The 19,895-nt window shown below is 41.2% G+C and overlaps 1 protein-coding gene across 3 annotated transcripts; it reads right to left on the bottom strand.

Moving 5' to 3' along the window:
• Positions 1 to 260: 260 nt before the first annotated feature.
• Positions 261 to 18,223, bottom strand: LOC130867033 (signal-regulatory protein beta-1-like). 3 transcript variants are annotated; one of them, XM_057758758.1, is made up of 5 exons: positions 18,105 to 18,223; positions 12,730 to 13,080; positions 9,917 to 10,267; positions 5,415 to 5,529; positions 261 to 459 (listed from the first exon to the last, which is right to left on the bottom strand). In XM_057758758.1, the coding sequence occupies exons 1-4, from the start codon at positions 18,175 to 18,177 to the stop codon at positions 5,417 to 5,419; spliced, it is 888 nt and encodes a 295-aa protein (XP_057614741.1). In that variant the 5' UTR covers positions 18,178 to 18,223; the 3' UTR covers positions 261 to 459; positions 5,415 to 5,416. The 3 variants fall into 3 exon arrangements, with proteins under 3 accessions (XP_057614741.1, XP_057614744.1, XP_057614742.1); XM_057758761.1 differs by lacking the exon at positions 12,730 to 13,080; XM_057758759.1 differs by lacking the exon at positions 261 to 459 and having other exon boundaries at positions 5,128 to 5,529.
• Positions 18,224 to 19,895: the final 1,672 nt, after the last annotated feature.

Here is a 19,895-nt window from a genome sequence, read left to right as displayed (position 1 = left end):
CTTTACTTTTTCTAGAAATGCCCCCTTTCACCATGTGGCAGTTTGTTTATCATATGTTTGATCTCCATACCTGCTTAAACAGCATGAGTGTATTTTTCCCTTTACCTCTCCATTGTCCTCTGTGTGATTGCTGAGTTGCATACTTGCGTGAGCTTGAAATATTCCCTCATAACTTGAGCATATTATCTTTGGACTTTCACTTGAGTACATTTTAAAACTTTTTTATTAATGAGATTAAGAACGCCAAAAATATTATCCAATAACGGAAGCATCATAGCTCTGAGCTATCAATGCTTATGCAGAGGAACAATAGGGAATTCTGAGTTGGAGGTGTCCTTTAATGGAGACATTTGTGGCAGATTTTCACAGCTTCTCACCAGTTTTTTCTAGTCTCAGTCTCTCCAAGAAAGGTGATGTCAGACATTCAGGGTCCAATGCGGCAGAAGATGAAGAGAAGATCTGTGGAAAATGACCACTTACACATTGTATCTTAGTGCTGCAATGTCCCTGATACTGCTCTCCTCCTGTCCTGAGTTGATGAGGTGCCCATGCCATAAAAGTGTCATCTAAACCTAGTCTCTGAGTCATACGGTCTTTCTGAGTCTCTTCTTTATGATCACCGAGAGACCAAAGCAGACACAGTCCTTATTACAGGTCTCCAACTATAAAAATTGGTCCATAACATAGATTACTGTTTACCATGATCTTTGCTTTCCACTTTCTATGGTGACTTCCAACAGGAGTAGTGATGCCAATACCCCACATCCTACCCAGGGCCCATGTCCTTCACATCCTTTAGGCCTCTTTGAATATCTTTATTGACCCCGAGTGAACCCTTACTTGGTTTCCTGAGAAATTCTCAACAATATGTCATCAGCACAGATCCTAAATCTGTTTGGCAAATGCCTTGGCCTTCCTCCTGATCCTGCCTCTTCTATGTTAGTTCATAGACTGATGTTCCCCTTGTGCATTTAATAAAAAATATTCTGACAGACCACTGGGAGGAGAAGGTGAGCAGTAGTGAGGGTGGCCACACCAGCCTGCTGAGAGGAAATGCTTAAGTAGCAATGTGACAGGCTGGACAAGGCCAGACCACAGGAAGGAGAAGCATGAGAAACAGCTAGCTGAGCCAGGCTAGGATACTGGGAGGAGAAGTATAAGCAGCAGTGCAACATGCCAGTCCATGCTGGATGGCTGGTAGGAGAAACATGAGCAGTAGCACAGAGGGCCAGGCCAGGCTGCTGGGAGGAGAAGCATAGGCATCAGCATGAAGGGCCAGACTGTGTCAGGCTGCCGGGGAGGAGAAGAATGAGTGTAGTGTGTTGTACCGGGACAGACCACTGGGAAGAGAAGCAGGAGCAGCAATGTATCAGGCCATGATGGTAGCAGTGGCCTCCAGACATTATCTGACCACTGGAGCTTCAGCATCAACCCTGCCAACACCAGGAGGAATGATCATCTGAGCCTTTGGCCCATAGGCACCTGGAGGAGCAATGACCAAAGGCTCGCCTCTGCCCACACCTGAAGAAGCAATCAACAGAGCTACAGCCCCCAACTATACCAATTGGATAAAATGGACCCTCTGAAACACAGACTCTACCTATTCTGATTGGAGGAAGAGATGTGTAGACAACAGGGTAAGAATACACTCAACAACATAAAGAGCAAGACAACACCACCAGACACTAGTGGTTCCTCAACAGTAAGGCCTGAACACCCCAACGCAGATGAAGCAGAAGAAAATTACCTTAAAAATAACTTTATGATGCTGATTGAGGTCTTTAAAGAGAATATAAAAATTAAAGAAATGGAGGAAAAGACAAAAAATTGGAAGAAATCAACAAATTCCTTAAAGAAAACGAAGAATAAGCAGTCAAACAAGTGAAAGAAATAGTTCAAGACTTGAAAACTGAAATAGAGTCAATAAAAAATAAACACAAACCAAAGGAAATATGTAAATAGATTATTTGAGTAAACGATCAGGAACTACAAATGTACGCATAAACAACAGAATACAAGAAATAAAAAAGAATCTTAGGCCTTGAAGACGTGATAGAGGAAATAGATTCATCTGTCAAAGAAAATTGTTAAATCCAACAAATTCTTAAGACAAAATACCCAGGAAATATAAGACATCATAAAAAGACCAAACTTAAAAATAATAGGAATTGAAGAAAATTCAGCTCAAAGGCACAGAAAATATATTCAACAAAGTCATAGGAGAAAGCTTCCCTAACCTAAAAAAAGATCATATCTATGAAAATACAAGAAGCTTAAAGAACACCAAATAGACCGAACTAAAAAAGAAAGTCCACACACCTCATAGTCAAAACACTAAAAATACAGAATAAAGAAAAAAAAATTTTAAAAAATATTTCTTATTTTTTGTTTACTTTATTTTATGTGCACTGGTGTGAAGGTGTCAGATTCCCCTGGAACTGGATCTTCAGACAGTTGTGAGCTGCCATGTGGGTGCTGGGAACTGAACCCCGGTCCTCTGGAAGAGCAGTCAGTGCTCTTAACCGCTGAGCCATCTTTCCAGCCCCTAAAGGAAGAATATTAAGAGCTACAAAGAAAGGAAAAGCCAAGTAACATATAAAGGCAGACCTATCAGAATTACACCCGACTGCTCAATAGAAACAATGGAACTCAGAAGGTCAGGCTAAGAGACCATGGATGCCATCCAGACTACTATATCCAGCAAAGCTTTCATTCAACATAGATGGAAAAGATAATATATTCCATGATGAGACCAGATTTAATCAATACCTATCCACAAATCCAGCCCTACAAAATGTACTTGAAGGAAATACAAGAAGGGATACAAGGAACATACCTAAACATAATAAAGGCAAGATATAGAAAATCAACAGCCAACCTCAAACTAAATGGCGAGAAATTCAAACTGATCCCACTTAAATCAGGAACAAGAAAGGACTCTCTCCATATCTATTCAGTATAGTTCTTGAAGTTATAGCTTATAGCTACAGCAATACGACAAAAGTTGAAGATCAAGGGAATTCAAACTGGAAAAGAAAAAGTCAAACTTTCACTGTTTGCTGATGATATTATAGTATACATAAGTGACTCTAAAAATAACACCAGGGAACTCCCTACTGAAGGGAAACATCTTCAGTAATGTATCAGGATACAAGATTATTTCAAAAAAGTCAGTAGCCCTCCTATATATAGATGACAAGTGGTCTGAGAGAGAAATCAGAGAAACATCATCTTTTACAATAGCTACAAATGACAAAGTATCTTGGGGTAACTTTAACAAAACAAGTGAAAGACCTGTGTGACAAGATCTTCATACCTCAAAAACATTACTCTACTTCATATAGAAAAACAAAAACTGAGGATAGCCAAAACAATCCAGTATAATAAAGTAACTTCTGGAGGTATCACCATCACTGACTTCAAACTTTAATAGAGAGCTACAGTAATGAAAACCACTTGGTATTGGCAGAAAAACAGACAGGAGAACCAATGGAATCAAATTGAAGGCCCAGATATCAATCTACACACCTATGATCATATGATTTTTGACAAAGAAACTAAAATTATACAATGGAAAAAAGAAAGCATCTTCAACAAATGGTGCTGATATGACTGGATATTGACTTGTAGAATCCCCATGCACAAAACTCAAGTCCAAATGGATCAAAGACCTCAACATCAAACTAACCACACTGAACCTCATGGAAGAGAAAGTGAACACATAGGCACAGGAAACTACTTCCTAAATATAAGCCCAGAAGCACCGAGAAACAACTAATAAATGGGAACTCCTGAAACCGAAAAGCTTCTGTACAGCAAAGGACATGATCAATAAGACAAAACGGCAACCTACAGAATGGGAAAAGATATTCACAAACCCCACATCAGACAAAGGGCTCATCTCCAAAATACACAAAGAACTCAAGAGACTAGATATCAAAAGAAAAACAATCCAAATAAAAAATAAGAGTACAGACCTAAACAAAGAACTCTCAACAGAGGAATCTCAAATGGCTGAAAAACATTTAAGGAAAAAATCAACATCCTTAGCCATCAGAGAAATGTAAATCAAAACGACTCTGGGATACCATCTTACACCTGTCAGAATGGCCAAGATCAAAAATACTGATGACAACTTATGCTGGAGAGGTTGTGGAGTAACCGGAACACTTCTCCATTGCTGCTAGGAGTGCAAACTGGTACAATCAGTTTGGAAACCAGTATGGCAATTTCTCAGAAAATTAGGAATCATTCTATCTCAAGACCCAGAAATACCACTCTTAGGCACATACCCAAAGGATGCTCAATCATACCACAAGGACATTTGCTCAACCATGTTTATAGCAATATTATTTGTAATGTCCAGACCTGGAAACAGTCTCAATGCTCCTCAACTGAAGAATGGATAAGGATACATTTACACAATGGAATACTACTCAGTGTTTAAAAAAAATGACATCTTGAACTTTTCAGAAAAACGGATGGAACTAGAAAAAAAAAACATACTGATTGAGGTAATCCAGACCTAGAAAGACAATTATAATATGTACTCACTCATAAGTTGCTTTTAGACACAAAGCAAAGAATAACCAGTCTACAATCCCCAACCTCAGAGAACCTAGACAACAAAGAAAACCCTAAGAGAGAAATACATAGATCTGACTAGGAAGGTGAAGAAGACAAGATCTCCTAGGTCAACTGGGAGCATGTGGGACAGAGAGGGAGAGCAGAAGGGGAGAGAGGAGGAAGGAAAGGGAGTAGGGAATATATATAGCCCAATTAAAAATAATAAAATATAAACTATATTTCAAATCTAAGTGCCTATGAGCTTGAGATAGATAGTAAAGGATATTTATCTGACTTCAAGGTTTCCATTCAGGGAAAATAGTGGAATGATACAAAATAAAAGAGTTCATGTAAATAAACCTATTGGAATATGATCTTGCACACAGGGGAACTTAAAATGTACTATTAGTAAACATGTTTTTAAAATTTTCTTACCCTCAAAAAAAGGAAACAATCTCCATATTCTAGTATATATATATATATATATATATATATACTATATACTATATATACTATATATATATATGTGTGTGTGTGTGTGTGTGTGTGTGTTACTTTTTGGTGAAGTTTAGGCAGTGCAGCCCTTCCAGAGAAAGTATGTTAAGGAGGTGAGCTGTGATATTAAAGACTTGTCACACTTTCAGTTTAGTTTCTATGTTTCATGCTCTCCAGTGAGGATGTGAGCTCTCAACTCCCTGATCTGCTTCCATGCTTCTCAGGTTTGATGGACTCATGCCGCTGGACCAGTGAGACCATAGATACCCTTTATTCTATAAGTTATTTTCATCGTGCTATGTCGTCACGTCAAGAGATAGTAACTAACACCCCCTCCATCCGTCCTAACTTACAGTCAGGCCTTCTGCTTCTTGTACATGTAGATGGCAGAGGCACCGATTACCAGTAGCATTTTGGGTACAAGGAGCACAGCTACAAGAATTTCAGCAGTATCTGATGTCTTCAGTTCTGGAAATCAAGTGGTAGGAGGAACCATTAGAGAGGACACAAGGAGTTTATCATCAGAGATCTTTACCTGGGTCATTTATGCACCCAAGCCCACCAAAACTCTGAGGAGTTTGATTTTCTGCCCTATCCCAGCTTCAATATTTCAAAGAAGATGTTATAATAAAGATATTTCCAGTTCCCTGATGGCCCTATGACAGAGAGACTAGGTAAGAATTTGTATTCAATGCCACATAGCACTTGCTTTTATAAACAAAAGTACCCATAAAGAAGCTGAACCTTCAAACTGTACCTTTTATGATTATTATTAACTTTTTGAAATTTAATAAATTGGAGAGTTTGACATGTAGCAAGTCCAAAGCCAAATTATATTGGGCCATATTCAGGCATCTTAATAGCCATATATTGCTTTCCTCTGTACTTGACATAACAGTTTTGTGAGAATTAGATAAATAATTTGAATGTACAAGCAGAATATTAGTTTTCCTTTAGAATGTATTAACTTAGCAGACCACTAGCTTTCACTAACCAAGATACCAAGGGTATCATCAGATGGCATCTGACACCTCTATCAGGGTTCTCTGCTGTGTTGTAACCCACCGCTTCCATGTTTCTACCAACTCAATGTGACAGTGTCTTGACTTACGGCTTTCTTTGTTTTGTTCCTGCAAAAATTGCTTAAAAGTTCTTCTACAGTGACCTTTGAGGTGACCTAAATCTATGTTCCTGGGCACGATCACCCATATTTTGATCTAGAATGAACTATTATGGTTTAAGGATTACTATTTACTTTTCATTGTGGAAGCTGATCTGTAGGTATGCTCACAAGGTTTGTGGGATTCAGAGAAGCTCCTCGCTGCTGGTATCTAGGAAGATCCCTGGGACACTGTCCTTGGACAAGACAGGCTCAATCCCTCAATTACCCAGCAATAGCTTTGACAGGACATGCACACAGAGATGGTCCATTGGAAGAAAGACAGTTGACACAGTATCTTGTTTATATAAATCATCCTGAAAAAAAATCCAGATTTGTGGCATAAGGGAGCCTGGTGAATTGGCAAACAGCCTGATCAAAGCACTTGCTGAAAACATGCAGATGAAGGATCAAGACTCTATAGATTCGTCTATAAGAATAGATGTCATGGTTTGGTGCCTCAGCCACTATACAGCCCATGTCCACTCCAGTGTAGATGCCTTCTAAAATTTTTCTCTTGTTCAGGAGAGAAGTGGTGTTTTTAATTTTGAAATTAATCAAAAGTTAAAATTTGGTTTTAGGAATAGAAACAGACTGGTTAGGTTGTACATTGGTTGTAGTGATTGCCTAACATGTAAGATTAGTTGGGTTCCTAGGTTCGATTCCCAGCACAACAGCAACTACAACAACAGCAACAACAACAACAAACAACCAGTTTAGCAGTCAATGCCTATAATACTAACACTAGCAAGGTGTAAATAGAAGGATCAGATTGTGAGTTCTTACTACCCCAGGATTCCTGTGACTTTGTCTATAACTGGTAGTTGTAAATGTCCACCTACATCAAGCTGGACTTTCTTAGGAAGAACATTTCAGCTAAGGAATTGTACAGATATGATTGGTCTGTTAGTGTATCTGTGACCACACAGATAGTAAAGAGAGTGTGGGTAGCACCATTTCATTAGACACAGGGTTCCACACTGTGTAAGAAAAGTCCTTGGGATCAATACTAGAGCTATAACCATACTAAGTACCTGCTCTATTCCAAGGTGATAGCTGTGTCCCAGACACAGACATTAACTATTTATCCTCTTTGCTTTGGTTTTTGTTTTGTTTTTTGGGTCATTTTTTTTGGCAGGATTTGTCCTTCTGTTTTATCCCTTGTTCTATGGTCTCCAGAGTTTAGCAAAGATCCCCACCAGTAAATAAGGAAGGGCAAAGCCAAATGTGATTGTCAGTCTGGACAAAGGAAGGAAATTATCAATGTATTTTATATTTTCTATCATTTGCTTTGCTGGCTTCTTCTGGAAACCTTGCAAATCTAGGGAAAATATTTTTACATTTACATTTATAGTAACTCAGGAAATAACATGACAGAAGGGCCACAAAGCTGGAACCCTTCCTACTTCTCCCAGTCATTTGCTTTCTCTTATTTTACCTGCACACTAAAAGGTCTCATCTGTGCCAAGCCTGAGTTTAACATTGTGCGCTCACTAATCTGAGTCTCTAAATGGGTTTCAGTTAGACTTAATTTAAGGTTGAAAACAGTGATTACTCTCTGCAGAAAAAGCTAAAGGAGTTTCATGTCCTCAGTGTTAATCATAGGAGACACAGAAGCTTGCTGAACAGACAGTAACACTCTCTAGTTGAAAGCATACATTTGAGTGGACTAGTGGGAGGAAGGCAGTGTGCTGTGCAGACGTCCTGTGCTGAGGTTAGTATGTGTGACAGGCTGTATTTGGAAATATCATACACATTTGTATTTCTACATATGTGGCTTCTCAAATGCGCATCAAACCAGGAGTGTAATCAAGTGTCATTTGAAGTCAGTCTATCTCCATGTGAGCAAGCCTGATATTCCTACAGGTTTGAGGGACCAGCCACTCCTTATTAGGAGTTTCTGGTCATCTTGACATTGTTCAGTTTCCAGTGACCAAACCTTTGGTGGGATTAATATTATACTACACGTGGGTGGACAATTTACACAGGCCAAATGACAAAACTCATCTCACCCCAACAGGTGAATAATTTGCATCCTGATATTCATCTAATGAGCATCAATGTCCCCTTCCATAAAAACTGAACAAAAACATCACCATAGAAAAATTAAAATGAAGGTAGAATCCTATGCCTAAGTAGGTGTTTGCAAATCCTATTTATCACTGCAGCTGTTACTAGATGTGAGATCATATATTTATTCATTTATTCTTTGCCACTGTAAGCTGTAGCAAAATCCATAAAGGTGTATGATGGCATGCCTCTAGATTGTCCCTGCCCCTACCCTGAAAACCCTATGTGAGGAGCACAGTCTCTGTACTAGTAGTTCTCAACCTTCCTAATGCTGCACCCCTTTATTCCTCATGTGGTGGTGGCTATCAACCATAAAATTATTATTTTTTTAAAAATATTTACTTATTCATTTATTTATTATGTATACAGCAGACCTCATTACAGATGGTTGTAAGCCACCATGAGGTTGCTGGGAATTGAACTCAGGACCTTTGGAAGAGCAGGCAATGCTCTTAACCACTGAGTCATCTCTCCAGCCCCCAGCCATAAAATTATTTTTGTTACTTTTTTATAATTGTAATTTCACTACTTTTATAAATCATAATATAAATATCTGATATGAAACTGTTGTTCTGTTCAACCAACAGACGGGTCGTGAACCACAGCCTGAGAAACGCTGTTCTGTACCCTGACATCCTCCTTTTTCTTAGGGATCTTCTTACTAAGTTGTCCAGTGGCTTTTACAGCACGATCAGGACTGCAAGCACTTCCTCCAGAGGGGCTAATTATAGAGAGCAGAAGAGCATGAGAAGGTTGAAGGACAGAGCTCAGCAACATCCTGTGTCATTAAGGTAGAGTTCTCAGTGAAAGAAAACGTCAGGCTGTTCCTCTGCAGCCCTGTGCAATATATGTGAGTTATGTCCTGAGGTTGGAGTTGAACAGTGTTCTGCCTTGGTTGGATCTTGGGGACCCTGGGGTCTCCTCCCTGAGAAATGTCCCTGGCATTTCTCATAAGAGAAATATTCATAAGAAATACCAATTACTTGGTCTCTATGGTATTGTGTGCAGCATGGTGGGCACTGCTATTCTGAAGCGTAAGGGTTGGTTCTGCCTCAGCTTGGTGATGTAACAGGTATATCAAGGGAATAATCACAAATATCTCATGTTGTTTCATAAAATGTATCTGAGAATATTTTAAACCCAAGCTTCATATTAGAACATTCTGGAGACATTTAATATTTCAGATGCCGAAACCCATATCAGATCAAATAAAGAAACATGGGTCTTAGATTTATCTCTATTTCCCACATTATTCCAAAGAAAAGAGAGAAACCAGGTTGAGAATCACCAACCCCCAACCCCAACTAAATTGATAACTAAGGCCTGGGGAGGGAAAGTAAGAGTCCAAGGTCACATCACTTCCTGGTAACAAAGCTCACATTGATGAGACATTTCCTACAAGTCAGGAGTTTCTCTAAATGTGTTATATGACTTCACTCCTTCAGTATAGCAGGCCTATATACTGTGCTGGCAGGGAGAGTCTGTGAAGTGAGTTCTCCCCCCCCCGCCCTGTAGAGGGTAAAGTCACACTATGAGCTTGAAGGTCACTTTCAGGCTTGCTTCTTCATTATTGGACACATTTTGACTTGTTGGAAGTATGAGGGACAAGGACAATGCAGTACTTACCAAGGACATACAGCACTGTGCCTCCCTCTGATTGAATCTCCTTGTCAGAGTTCGTTCTGTCAATCTTCACACAGTAGTAGGTACCAGCATCATCAGTTGTGACGTCACTGATGCGGATGGAAAAGTCCAGGTTGTTTCTCTTTGTGACATCTGTAACATTTGTGACTCTGGGGAACTTCTCTCCTGTGAAACTGTATTTTAGTTGCCGACTCTGTCCTGTGCCCCTGAACCACTTAATGGGTCCCACAGGTAGCTGCGAGGTCACAGTGCAGTTCAGAGTGGCTGACTCTCCAGCACGGACAGAAACTGCTTTCTCAGGCTGAATCACCTTCAGGCTCTCTGAAGCTGCTCCTGCAGGAAACATCAGTTAGTGCTCATCATGACGAGAACCCACAGGCTCCTCTAGTTTGTCATCAAATGCTGCTACTTCCTAGACCTCAGCATGAGATGATTACAGTTCCCCTCACTTGGGCCTCTTAGCAAACAAATGTAAGAGATGAGGAAATGAGTCACAGAGACGCTGAGTCTTTGGCAGTATTATCGTGAAGCCCCAGTTCTGTTTGACTTCTCATGCCAGTATCAGCTTGGTTTTCATTTTCTGTGCACATGGCATGTGGCACTTCTTATACAATAGTATTGGATGTGATTACATGACTCTTTGATACCAGTGATGCAAATGTTAAGTGTGAGGTATAGTTAGTGAGATGTACATTTGATTACCAGATTCTAGGTTAGGCCTCCAAGTCAGGGGGGTTGCTTTACCAGGTGGAGTGATAATGACATAGATATTTCCCAAGATGCAATAACATGCACATTAATTAGAGAAATAAAACCTCGGTTTAAGTTACCAGTTTAAAAAATATGTATTATTATCATATTAATTAATTTTATGTGTATTGGTATTTTTCTTCCATGTATATCTATGCACCAAACACATGTCTAGTGGTCAAGGAATCTAGAAGAGGGAACTGAAGTTATATATAGTTATAAGTCACCATGTGGGAACTCAGAATTAAACCTGGGTCCCATGGAAGAATATCAAGTGGTCTTAACCCCCAAAACATCTCCCTCTGGCTCCAACATTATATTAACTTCAATGGTGACGTAACAGATTCCTGCAAATATAATGGTTTGACACAACAGAAAAGTTTTATTTCACGCTCTAGAGGTCAGAAGTTCTAGTTTGGTGTGACATGGCCGCTGTCTAGGGGTCATAGTGCCTCACCCTCCGGGAGGCCCTGTTTGTTCCCTTGCACATGATGTGGTCACCTGGAACACTCTCTCTTGTCACCTGGCAATGAATTGAAACAAATGAAGCATTCATGATCTGGAATCTTTATCAGTTCATCTTTAGCTGCTGGACTGTGATGCTTTGTTTACACAGGGAACAGATCTGATATGGAGTCATGGCATGGCTTCATTGCTGTAACTCTCCTATCACTACTATTAGCATCCAGTGTGAGGAACATCTCAAAACCCTGGTGAGCTGATGACGAATGGAAATTATGGTCGAGCTTGAGAAATTCTGACTCAGCATCTCATATGTACCAGGCTGCTAAGTGGAGATGGTGTTTCTTGCTTGGACTGCAAGGACCTAGCCTGAAGTCAGATGTGCTTTCAAGTCCAGATCCCAGCATCAGCTGGCTGTGTGGTCATGGGCAGGATATTGGCAAACTGGGCTCACTTCTCAAACAGGACTGCACTGGATAATCTGACTATACTTCCTGCTGTAAAAATCGCCAGAATCAAGACCAAGAAACAAGACTTCAGGCCTCTCAGGGAGTTCAAAGTGAATGTCCTGATGCCTATGCTGGTGATTGGAGATCGTCTACATGGAGACCAACTCCAGGTCTGTGATTGGAGATCGTCTACATGGAGACCAACTCCAGGACTGTGATTGGGGATCATCTACATGGAGACCAACTCCAGGACTGTGATTGGGGATCATCTACATGGAGACCAACTCCAGGACTGTGATTGGGGATCATCTACATGGAGACCAACTCCAGGACTGTGATTGGGGATCATCTACATGGAGACCAACTCCAGGACTGTGATTGGGGAACATCTACATGGAGACCAACTCCAGGACTGTGATTGGGGATCCTCTACGTGGAGACCAACTCCAGGACTTAAGTCTACATTGCCCAGAACCTCCAGTGCCTGTGCAGGTAGGATACAAAATGTTTAGAGAGGCCCAAGACAAAGATGTAAACCAAGGGTGAAAGATTCCACAGTGAATGTGGGCGCATACCAAACTCAGTGTGCTGTGGACAAAGAACAAGTAAGACAACCATACTGTGCCCTGGGCTTGTCACTTTTTGCCTTGATTTGCTTTTCCTCTTGGGAGGGAGGAGACTCACATCTTGGGGAAAGAGCTCATGCTTGCCTGCTTCTTGCTATCTGTTTGACATCTAGAACGGAACCTGGCATACACTAGGCCCAGGTTGTCTGGCAGAAAGAGAAGACTTAATTGGGTGAGGTAATACACTCTGGAGGCGGTAGGCCAGGTTTTTCCCTGTCCCTGAACAAGGCATCAGCTGTCTTTATGTAGCCACTAGACAGGGGCAGATTGAAAAACATAGGTATTATGAGGCAGGCAAGGGTATGGGTTCACCCCCACTTATCAGAAATGGCACCGCTAACACATAGCATGTTCTCTCCTCAGTTTCTTTGGGCCACAGCTGGGTAAAGTCACCCTATGAGCATGAGGGTCACTTACAGGCTTGCTTCTTCATTGTTGATCACACAATTTTGGACACATTTTGACTTGTTGGAGATATGAGGAGTGAAGAGGACAAGGCAGCACTTACTAAGGACACACAGCACTGTGCCTCCTCCAGACAGCAACTCCTTGTCCGAGTCAGCTTTCTGGAACTTCACACAGTAGTAGGTACCAGAATCATCAGTTGTGACATTACTGATGCGGATGGAAAAGTTCAGGTTGTTTCTCTTTGTGACATCTGTAACATTTGTGACTCTGGGAAACTTCTCTCCTGTGAAACTATATATTAGTTGCCGACTCTGTCCTGTGCCCCTGAACCACATAATGGGTCCCACAGGTAGCTGCGAGGTCACAGTGCAGTTCAGAGTGGTTGAGTCTCCAGCACGGACAGAAACTGCTTTCTGAGGCTGAATCACCTTCAGGTCCTCTGTAGCTGCTCCTGCAGGAAACACCAGTTAGTGCTCATCATGACAGCAACCCACAGGCTCCTCTAGTTTGTCATCAAAAAATGTTATAAACTAGACCTCAGCATGGGGTGATCACAGTTCCCCTCACTTGGACCTTTAGCAAACAAATGTAGAAGATGAGGAAATGAGTCGCAGAGACACTGAGTCTTTGTCTTTGGCAGTATTTTCGTGAAGCCCCAGTTCTGTTCGACTTCTCATGCCAGTATCAGCTTGGTTTTCATTTTCTGTGCACATGGCATGTTGCACTTCTTATACAATTGTATTGGATGTGATTACATGACTCTTTGAGACCATTGGGATGTAAACGTTAAGTGTGAGGTATAGTTAGTGAGATGTACATTTGATTCTAGGTCAGGCTCCCAAGTCAGGGGAGTTGCTTTACCAGAGGGAGTGATAATACCCAACATGCAATAACACGCACATTAATTAGAGAAATAAAACCCCTGTTTAAGTTATCAGTTTGGTGTCACAGATCTTGGAACTTAAGTCATACATAGTTATAAGTCACCATGTGGGTGCTCAGACTTAAACCTGGGTCCCATGGAAGGATTGCAAGTGGTCTTAACCTCCAAACCATCTCTCTCTGGCCCCAACATTATATTAACTTCAAGGATGACATAACAGATTTCTACAAAGTTAATGGCTTGACACAACAGAAATGTTTTATTTCACGCTTTGGAGGTCAGAAGTTCTAGTTTGGTGTGACATGGCAGCTATCAAGCGGTCATAGTGCCCCACCCTCCAGGAGGCCATGTTTGTCCCCTTGCACATGATGTGGTCACCTGGGGACACTCTCTTGTCGCCTGTTTTCCCATCACAGCACCCTATTTACCCAGTTACTCTAAGTCCCATAGCTGACACATCTGTCTCCTTCTTGCCTGGACTTGGTGATCTTGTAGGACTGCAGTGTACTGCACTGTCCTATACTACTGGACCAAGATTGTACAACATTCATTTGAGATATGAAAAGAGCAAAAGGAAAGTAAGAAAAAGTTCTAAAGAAAGTAAGGAAAAGTTCTAAAGAACATATTTAATAGAAACTAAAATGAAATAATTTCTTTGTCACTTAAAAAGTAGTTTGAGTCAATAAAAGTAAAATGGTAAATATGGGGAGATATAAAACTCAATGTCATGTGCCTGGGACCCACCTCATCTTTCATAAAGAACTAAAGCAGTAGCCAGCTGCTCCTTGAGGCAACCAACTATGAGAGAGAGAGAGAGAGAGAGAGAGAGAGAGAGAGAGAGAGAGAGAGAGAGAGAGAGAGAGAAGGAAGTCATCAAGTGAGTGCTAGGACCTTGTGTTTCTGGGAGGAGAGAACAAAAAACTGAACTAATTATCCTGACATCTGCAAAATCTGCTTTGAAGAGTGGATTTGAGATTCTCATCAAATTTTGTTTGCATGGATTTGAGATTCTCATCAAATTTTGTTTGCATCCAGTCCTTCCCAGCTTTAGCTGATTTAGGAAGAACTGGAGTCTGCACAGAAGCTTTGCTTGGGAGAAACTCCATCCTTCTTCTCTGTCCCGTCTCTAGAGTCCAGGTTGCTGTAACTGTGTACTATCTAAGGAAGGGAAGAGTTTCGGACTTCACCCAGTTAGGCTTGTGGAAGGTAAGTCCTTTACACCCTCATCCATGAGTCCACAGAAATCACAGAAACACTACCACAGGGGGTGCAGCCTCAATATTCCATATATCCAGGGGAACAGCAACAACAGCCACACTCAAGCCTGTCAAGTGGCACAGGATGCAGGAGAAAATCGTTTCAGCAAAGAAGAGAAAAGAGCACTTTACACAATAGTAAAAGTGAAGGATAGTGGATCCGTTTTGTCAACAGTCTGTACTTCATAGTCAGGACTCAACAAATTCTCCCGTATTTGTGATTTGCTCAGTGTGCATCTTCCCATGTGACTCAAACCCATTTGAAATTGCTGATTGATGTAGAAATAGAAACTCTGTTTCCCATGTGAATGACATTTTCAAATAACAACTGTTTGCATGTAAGGAGGAAGCTGAAGAGCACAGGAGCAGAGACCCGTAGACCCTGTGCCCATTTCACCAGCTAAAGCTTATGGGATAGAAGAAAGTCTCTGGGAGGAGTGATGGCGAATCCTACGACCTCAATCAATCAGCCTGAATTCAAACCACAGCTCTAGACATTGCCGTCAGGGTTGTTTGTCCTTCTTCTTCTGTGCTGTGGCAGTGTGACAAGAGCCTTAACCTGACATGTAGGCCCACATGAGGTAGAACAGTGGAGTACATTCTACAGTATTTGGGACATAGTAAGTGTCCATGCTCATGACATTGAAAAGTAATTCCTCAGCTGATTTTCTGGGTCATGGATCATTCACTGACACTGGGTATCTGCATGGTGTCATGGAGCTTGGTCAAGATTACGGAGCTGTATCTAGCTCTAGGTATAGGTGTACATCTGGTGATAGTTATGGCTTGCTAAACTATATTTCTATTGATTTGAAAAATACTGGAGGGTGCAAAGAAGTAATATTACATCTGACTCCATGTTTCAGACAGTTCAGGGATCACAGTGCTGACTGGCTCCATTGCTTTGGTCTCAGGGGAGGCAGAACCTCCTCACAAAGACAGAGTATAATGGGCAATATTGCTCATGTCCACCTTACCTTCTAACATCCAATCATCTCTCACAGTAGTTCCATCAGCTGGGAACAAAGGCTTTAATACACGAATTTTTGGGTACATTTCATACTCCAATTATGACATTTGTACTAGACAACTTCACAATACTGAAATAAACTCCTAAAATGAATTAGCCAATAAAAGCCAAAGTTGTACTAAATATCCCTGTTTAGAAATTTCAATCTGCTGGCTATTCTGTTGCATTGGAGACTGTAGGAAAACAGATGATCATGGTAGGGAGACAGGAATAATGCAAGCAAGGCTGAAATGTGAATATAAAGACAGAGCAAGGACACACAATGTCTGTCAGTGAAAAATATTCTCCTTTAATGCTGTCATGTGTTTTGGTGTTGTCTTTGTTCCCATAACAGTATATGAACTGAGCAAATTGTTTTTATATATTTAGGAATGTGTGTGTATGTGTTTGAAAGAGAGACAAAACAGAGATACAGAGGAGATATGCATATAGAGAGTGGGGGAGAGAGAGAACAGTTAAAGAAACAGAATCAATGAATCAGAGAATGGGACTGGGGAAAAAAAGATGTAATTATATATTAATTTGAAAAAATAAAAAACAAAAAGCTTCAGGAAGTGCTAAAATCTCCAGAAGGTCTTATCAATCATTGCTAGTATCAGCTGCAGTGAGAGTAGAGTGAGGACAGATTCAAAGTTTGACTTCTATTATCAGATGACACAATAGCTCCCCTAACCAAAGTGGGGAGCCTGAGGGCTGATAAGCCCTGACCTGAAGTCATCAAGTTTTTCTAACGGACAAAGAAGAAACTGAGGTCAAACAGCCTTTGAGAATCATGAGCAGGGACCACTCAGAGTGTCAATAATCCTTACTATGAGATGAAGGGAAACAAAGTTCCCTGGAGAATATCAACAAGATCAGGGATGCGTGAGTACCTGGTATTGATGAATTCCTTACACTCTACATTCAAAGCCATAGCCCAGTGCCTCATAATGTGACTATATTTGAAACAGGGTCTTTAAAGGAGTAAAAGTCAATCAAGGTGGATCTTAACCCAATGTGACTGCTTTCATTTCAAGAAACAAAAGGTCCACAGAGACAGTCTGAAGTGAGATCCTGTGTGGAGAGAAGGAGAAGGTAGGATTCACAATAGGAGAGGCATCACGGAAGAAAGTATCTTAGTGGGCATCTTGACCCTGGGTTTCCAGCCTCCAGAACTGTGACAAAATGAATGGCTATTGATTGTATTGATTACCAGTCTGTGGTACAACGCTGTGGCAACCCTACCAATAAAACACAAGCACTAGTAAGACAGCAGCACTCGGTGAGAAGTTTGTGGTCACACGAGGAAGGAACTGGAGGACAGAATGAGGAAACTTAGTGGGAAAGATGGTGGCTGAGCACTGCCAGAGACACTTACCCCTAGATGAGGAAGGAACTGGAGGACAGAATGAGGAAACTTAGTGAGAAGGATGATGATGGCTGAGCACTGACAGAGACACTTTCTTCTAGCCATGTCACCGCCCTTTACTCAGGAAGGGAGCAGAGAGTGCCGAGTGTGGAGACAGGCCATCCATTGCTTTGGAACTGACATGCTGTCTCTGATGGGACTCAGAGTTCCATGGATTTAAGTGGGGTTCTACTGAAGTAAATCTGTTAGTTGTAATACTAGAAAATTTAATTATTTTTTAATGATTTCCAAATAGAATGTTTCTGGTCACCTATGGGAACCCATGGACTCACAGAGCAATACTCCAGACACCGCCTCTAGAAAATGAACACTGTTCTGAGCTTCTCTCCTGTGGCAGTTCTGCTGTTCACCTGGAACCCTTCAGTTCTATTCATAGTGAAGGGGACACTAGCCCACTGGAGCATGTGGCTCTAACAGACATTGACCTTCTCCCCTATTCTTTCTGCCTTGCTAAAAACCATCAGATTACATTCCTGAAGCTAGTCCCCAAAGGTCTGTTCCAGTATTTGGACAATCCCTTTTCCTGAAGCTGACTTCCAAAGTTCTGCTATCAATGTATTAAAATCCAACAATCAAAAGCCTTCTTGGGCTCACGTAATTAACATGCCCAGTTAATCACCTCTTTCTAACACGGGGTTTCCTATTTTTCCTTTATAAAATGTCACATCTGTCTCCTCTCTTCCAGAGGCAGTACTTTGTCCCTCCAGTGCAAATATCCCAGCTCCCCTTTTCTGGTTCCCTTGCCCTCTTTCTCTGTTTCCTGTCATTGTCTCTTATCCCTACACTCTGTGTCTCTGGGATAAATAAATCTTTGTCCTGAGAACTTGACCTTGGAGGTCCTGAGTCAATACTTTCCCCTTCACACAGGAGGTATGGTTGTACTCCTGAGCATGCTCACCTGGGAGTCCCAGCAGTAGGGTCAGCAGCAGGACACCGTGAGGAGTGTGAGGCCAGGAGTCCAGGTCAAGCATGTTGAGAGTGAAGGACTTGCTCAGTGCAGTGTCTGTGCTGGTGAGATTCCGGGTGCTAATCTGCGGATACTAGGTTCTAATCTGGTATGTCTTATTTTGCATAAGAGGTGTGACTGTATTGTGCTGAAACAGGAACCATACTGGCTATTTTGAAATAGACAGTCTTTTTTTTTTTTTTTTTGGTTTTTCGAGACAAGGTTTCTCTGTGGCTTTGGAGCCTGTCCTGGAACTAGCTCTTGTAGACCAGGCTGGTCTCGAACTCACAGAGATCCGCCTGCCTCTGCCTCCCGAGTGCTGGATTAAAGACGTGCGCCACCATCGCCCGGCCTAGACACACAGTCTTGCAGGCCGATGGAATAGAGGAGTTATTTATCATGCATTGTAGAGGGACTGAGATATGCCTAGGAAAAGTAATCTTTTCTCCTTCTATAAAATTTATAGAAGAATAAATACAAGTCACAGAGTTAGCGTAGCACACCTTCTCATAGTTACTTTCTGTGTATATGTGTGTGATAGAGGGCACAAAATCTATTCTCTTAACATATCTCTGATGTGGTACGGTATTGTGTGAGTGGAAATCCCTGTGAAAAGTCTATGTCTCCAGAGGTTGTTGACTAAAACTCAATGACCTTGGAGGGTTTGGAATGTTGCAGGTCCAGAGTCCTATTATCTCATGCTGTCATTAGTTCCCTAAAGATGTATTCTTCGCCCACTTTGTGGTGTGGGAGCTAATATCCTAATGAACAGATTAAAAACACAAACTTTGGAGTGTATTAACAAAATCAACCAAAGGTCCAATGAATGTTATCAGATAACATCTGAGACTTGTAGCTGAGATCCCTCCCTGCTCATACCCATCTTCCTGGTGAGCCTAGCCTTGAATGACTAAGCCATCTTTCCAGCCCCATCAATGCATTTTTTTTTCAAATGCCTTGTTTTGTGACTTTCATTGTTCTGTAACTATAGATACCTCACGAAACAGCTTCCATATTGGAACACAGGATTTGGGATAAATTTGTGTTTCTGGGCCATGATGACTCAGATTTGCCTCCCGAATAAACTGACTCTCATTCATGAGAGCTGTTGCTGTGATCTTACATGGACAGTTTTTAGCTACAGTTGTCATCTTGTGCTTCAGAGATCTAGGCTTACTTAGCTGCACCTTTATGCCCTTTGACCACCCCCCCCCCCCCGGGTAATTATGTATTTGAGTTCTTTAGATTTTACATGTGAGATCACATAAAAGATATCTTTCTAGCTTATTGCACTTAAGACAATGTCCTCCAGGTTCATTCGTAACAACAAAAAAAAATAAAAGCAAGCAAGTAAAGCAGCATTTGGATGTATAGTCAGACTGGTCTCAAACTTGTGAGTCTCTTGCCTCAGCCTTCCAAGTTCTGTGATTACAAGACCCGCTTTCTCATTTTTGTTTCACGAGTAAATGAAATTCTCATAGATGACAGTTTCTTTACTCTCTTGATCCTTATGTTGCTTCCATGGCTTGACTCTTGGATGAACATGGAGTACAGACTTTATTAAGGTCTTGACTTTACTTTCTTTGACTATACACACACCTAGTGGGATTGCTAGATCATCTGGTAGTTCTAATGTATTCTAAAGATTTGCTTACATATTTTAAAATTACGTGTGCATATGTGTGTCTGTGCATATGAGTGCAGGTTACAGTCCAAAGAGGGTGTCAGTCACTCTGGAGCTAG

Source organism: Chionomys nivalis, chromosome 26 (assembly GCF_950005125.1).
Source record: "Chionomys nivalis chromosome 26, mChiNiv1.1, whole genome shotgun sequence".
NCBI classification, from domain to species: domain Eukaryota; kingdom Metazoa; phylum Chordata; class Mammalia; order Rodentia; family Cricetidae; genus Chionomys; species Chionomys nivalis.
Note: the sequence above shows the minus strand (reverse complement) of the source record. Positions and strands in the feature narration are given on the sequence as shown.

Excerpts from the sequence above, each read along its gene's own strand:
- LOC130867033 (XM_057758758.1), bottom strand. The coding sequence starts at position 18,177 with ATGCTTGACCTGGACTCCTGGCCTCACACTCCTCACGGTGTCCTGCTG. Across the intron at positions 13,081-18,104 it reads CCTACTGCTGGGACTCCCAG|GAGCAGCTACAGAGGACCTG; the intron begins GTGAGCATGCTC and ends TGTTTCCTGCAG. Across the intron at positions 5,530-9,916 it reads CACAGTGCTGTATGTCCTTG|AACTGAAGACATCAGATACT; the intron begins GTAAGTACTGCA and ends CTTGATTTCCAG.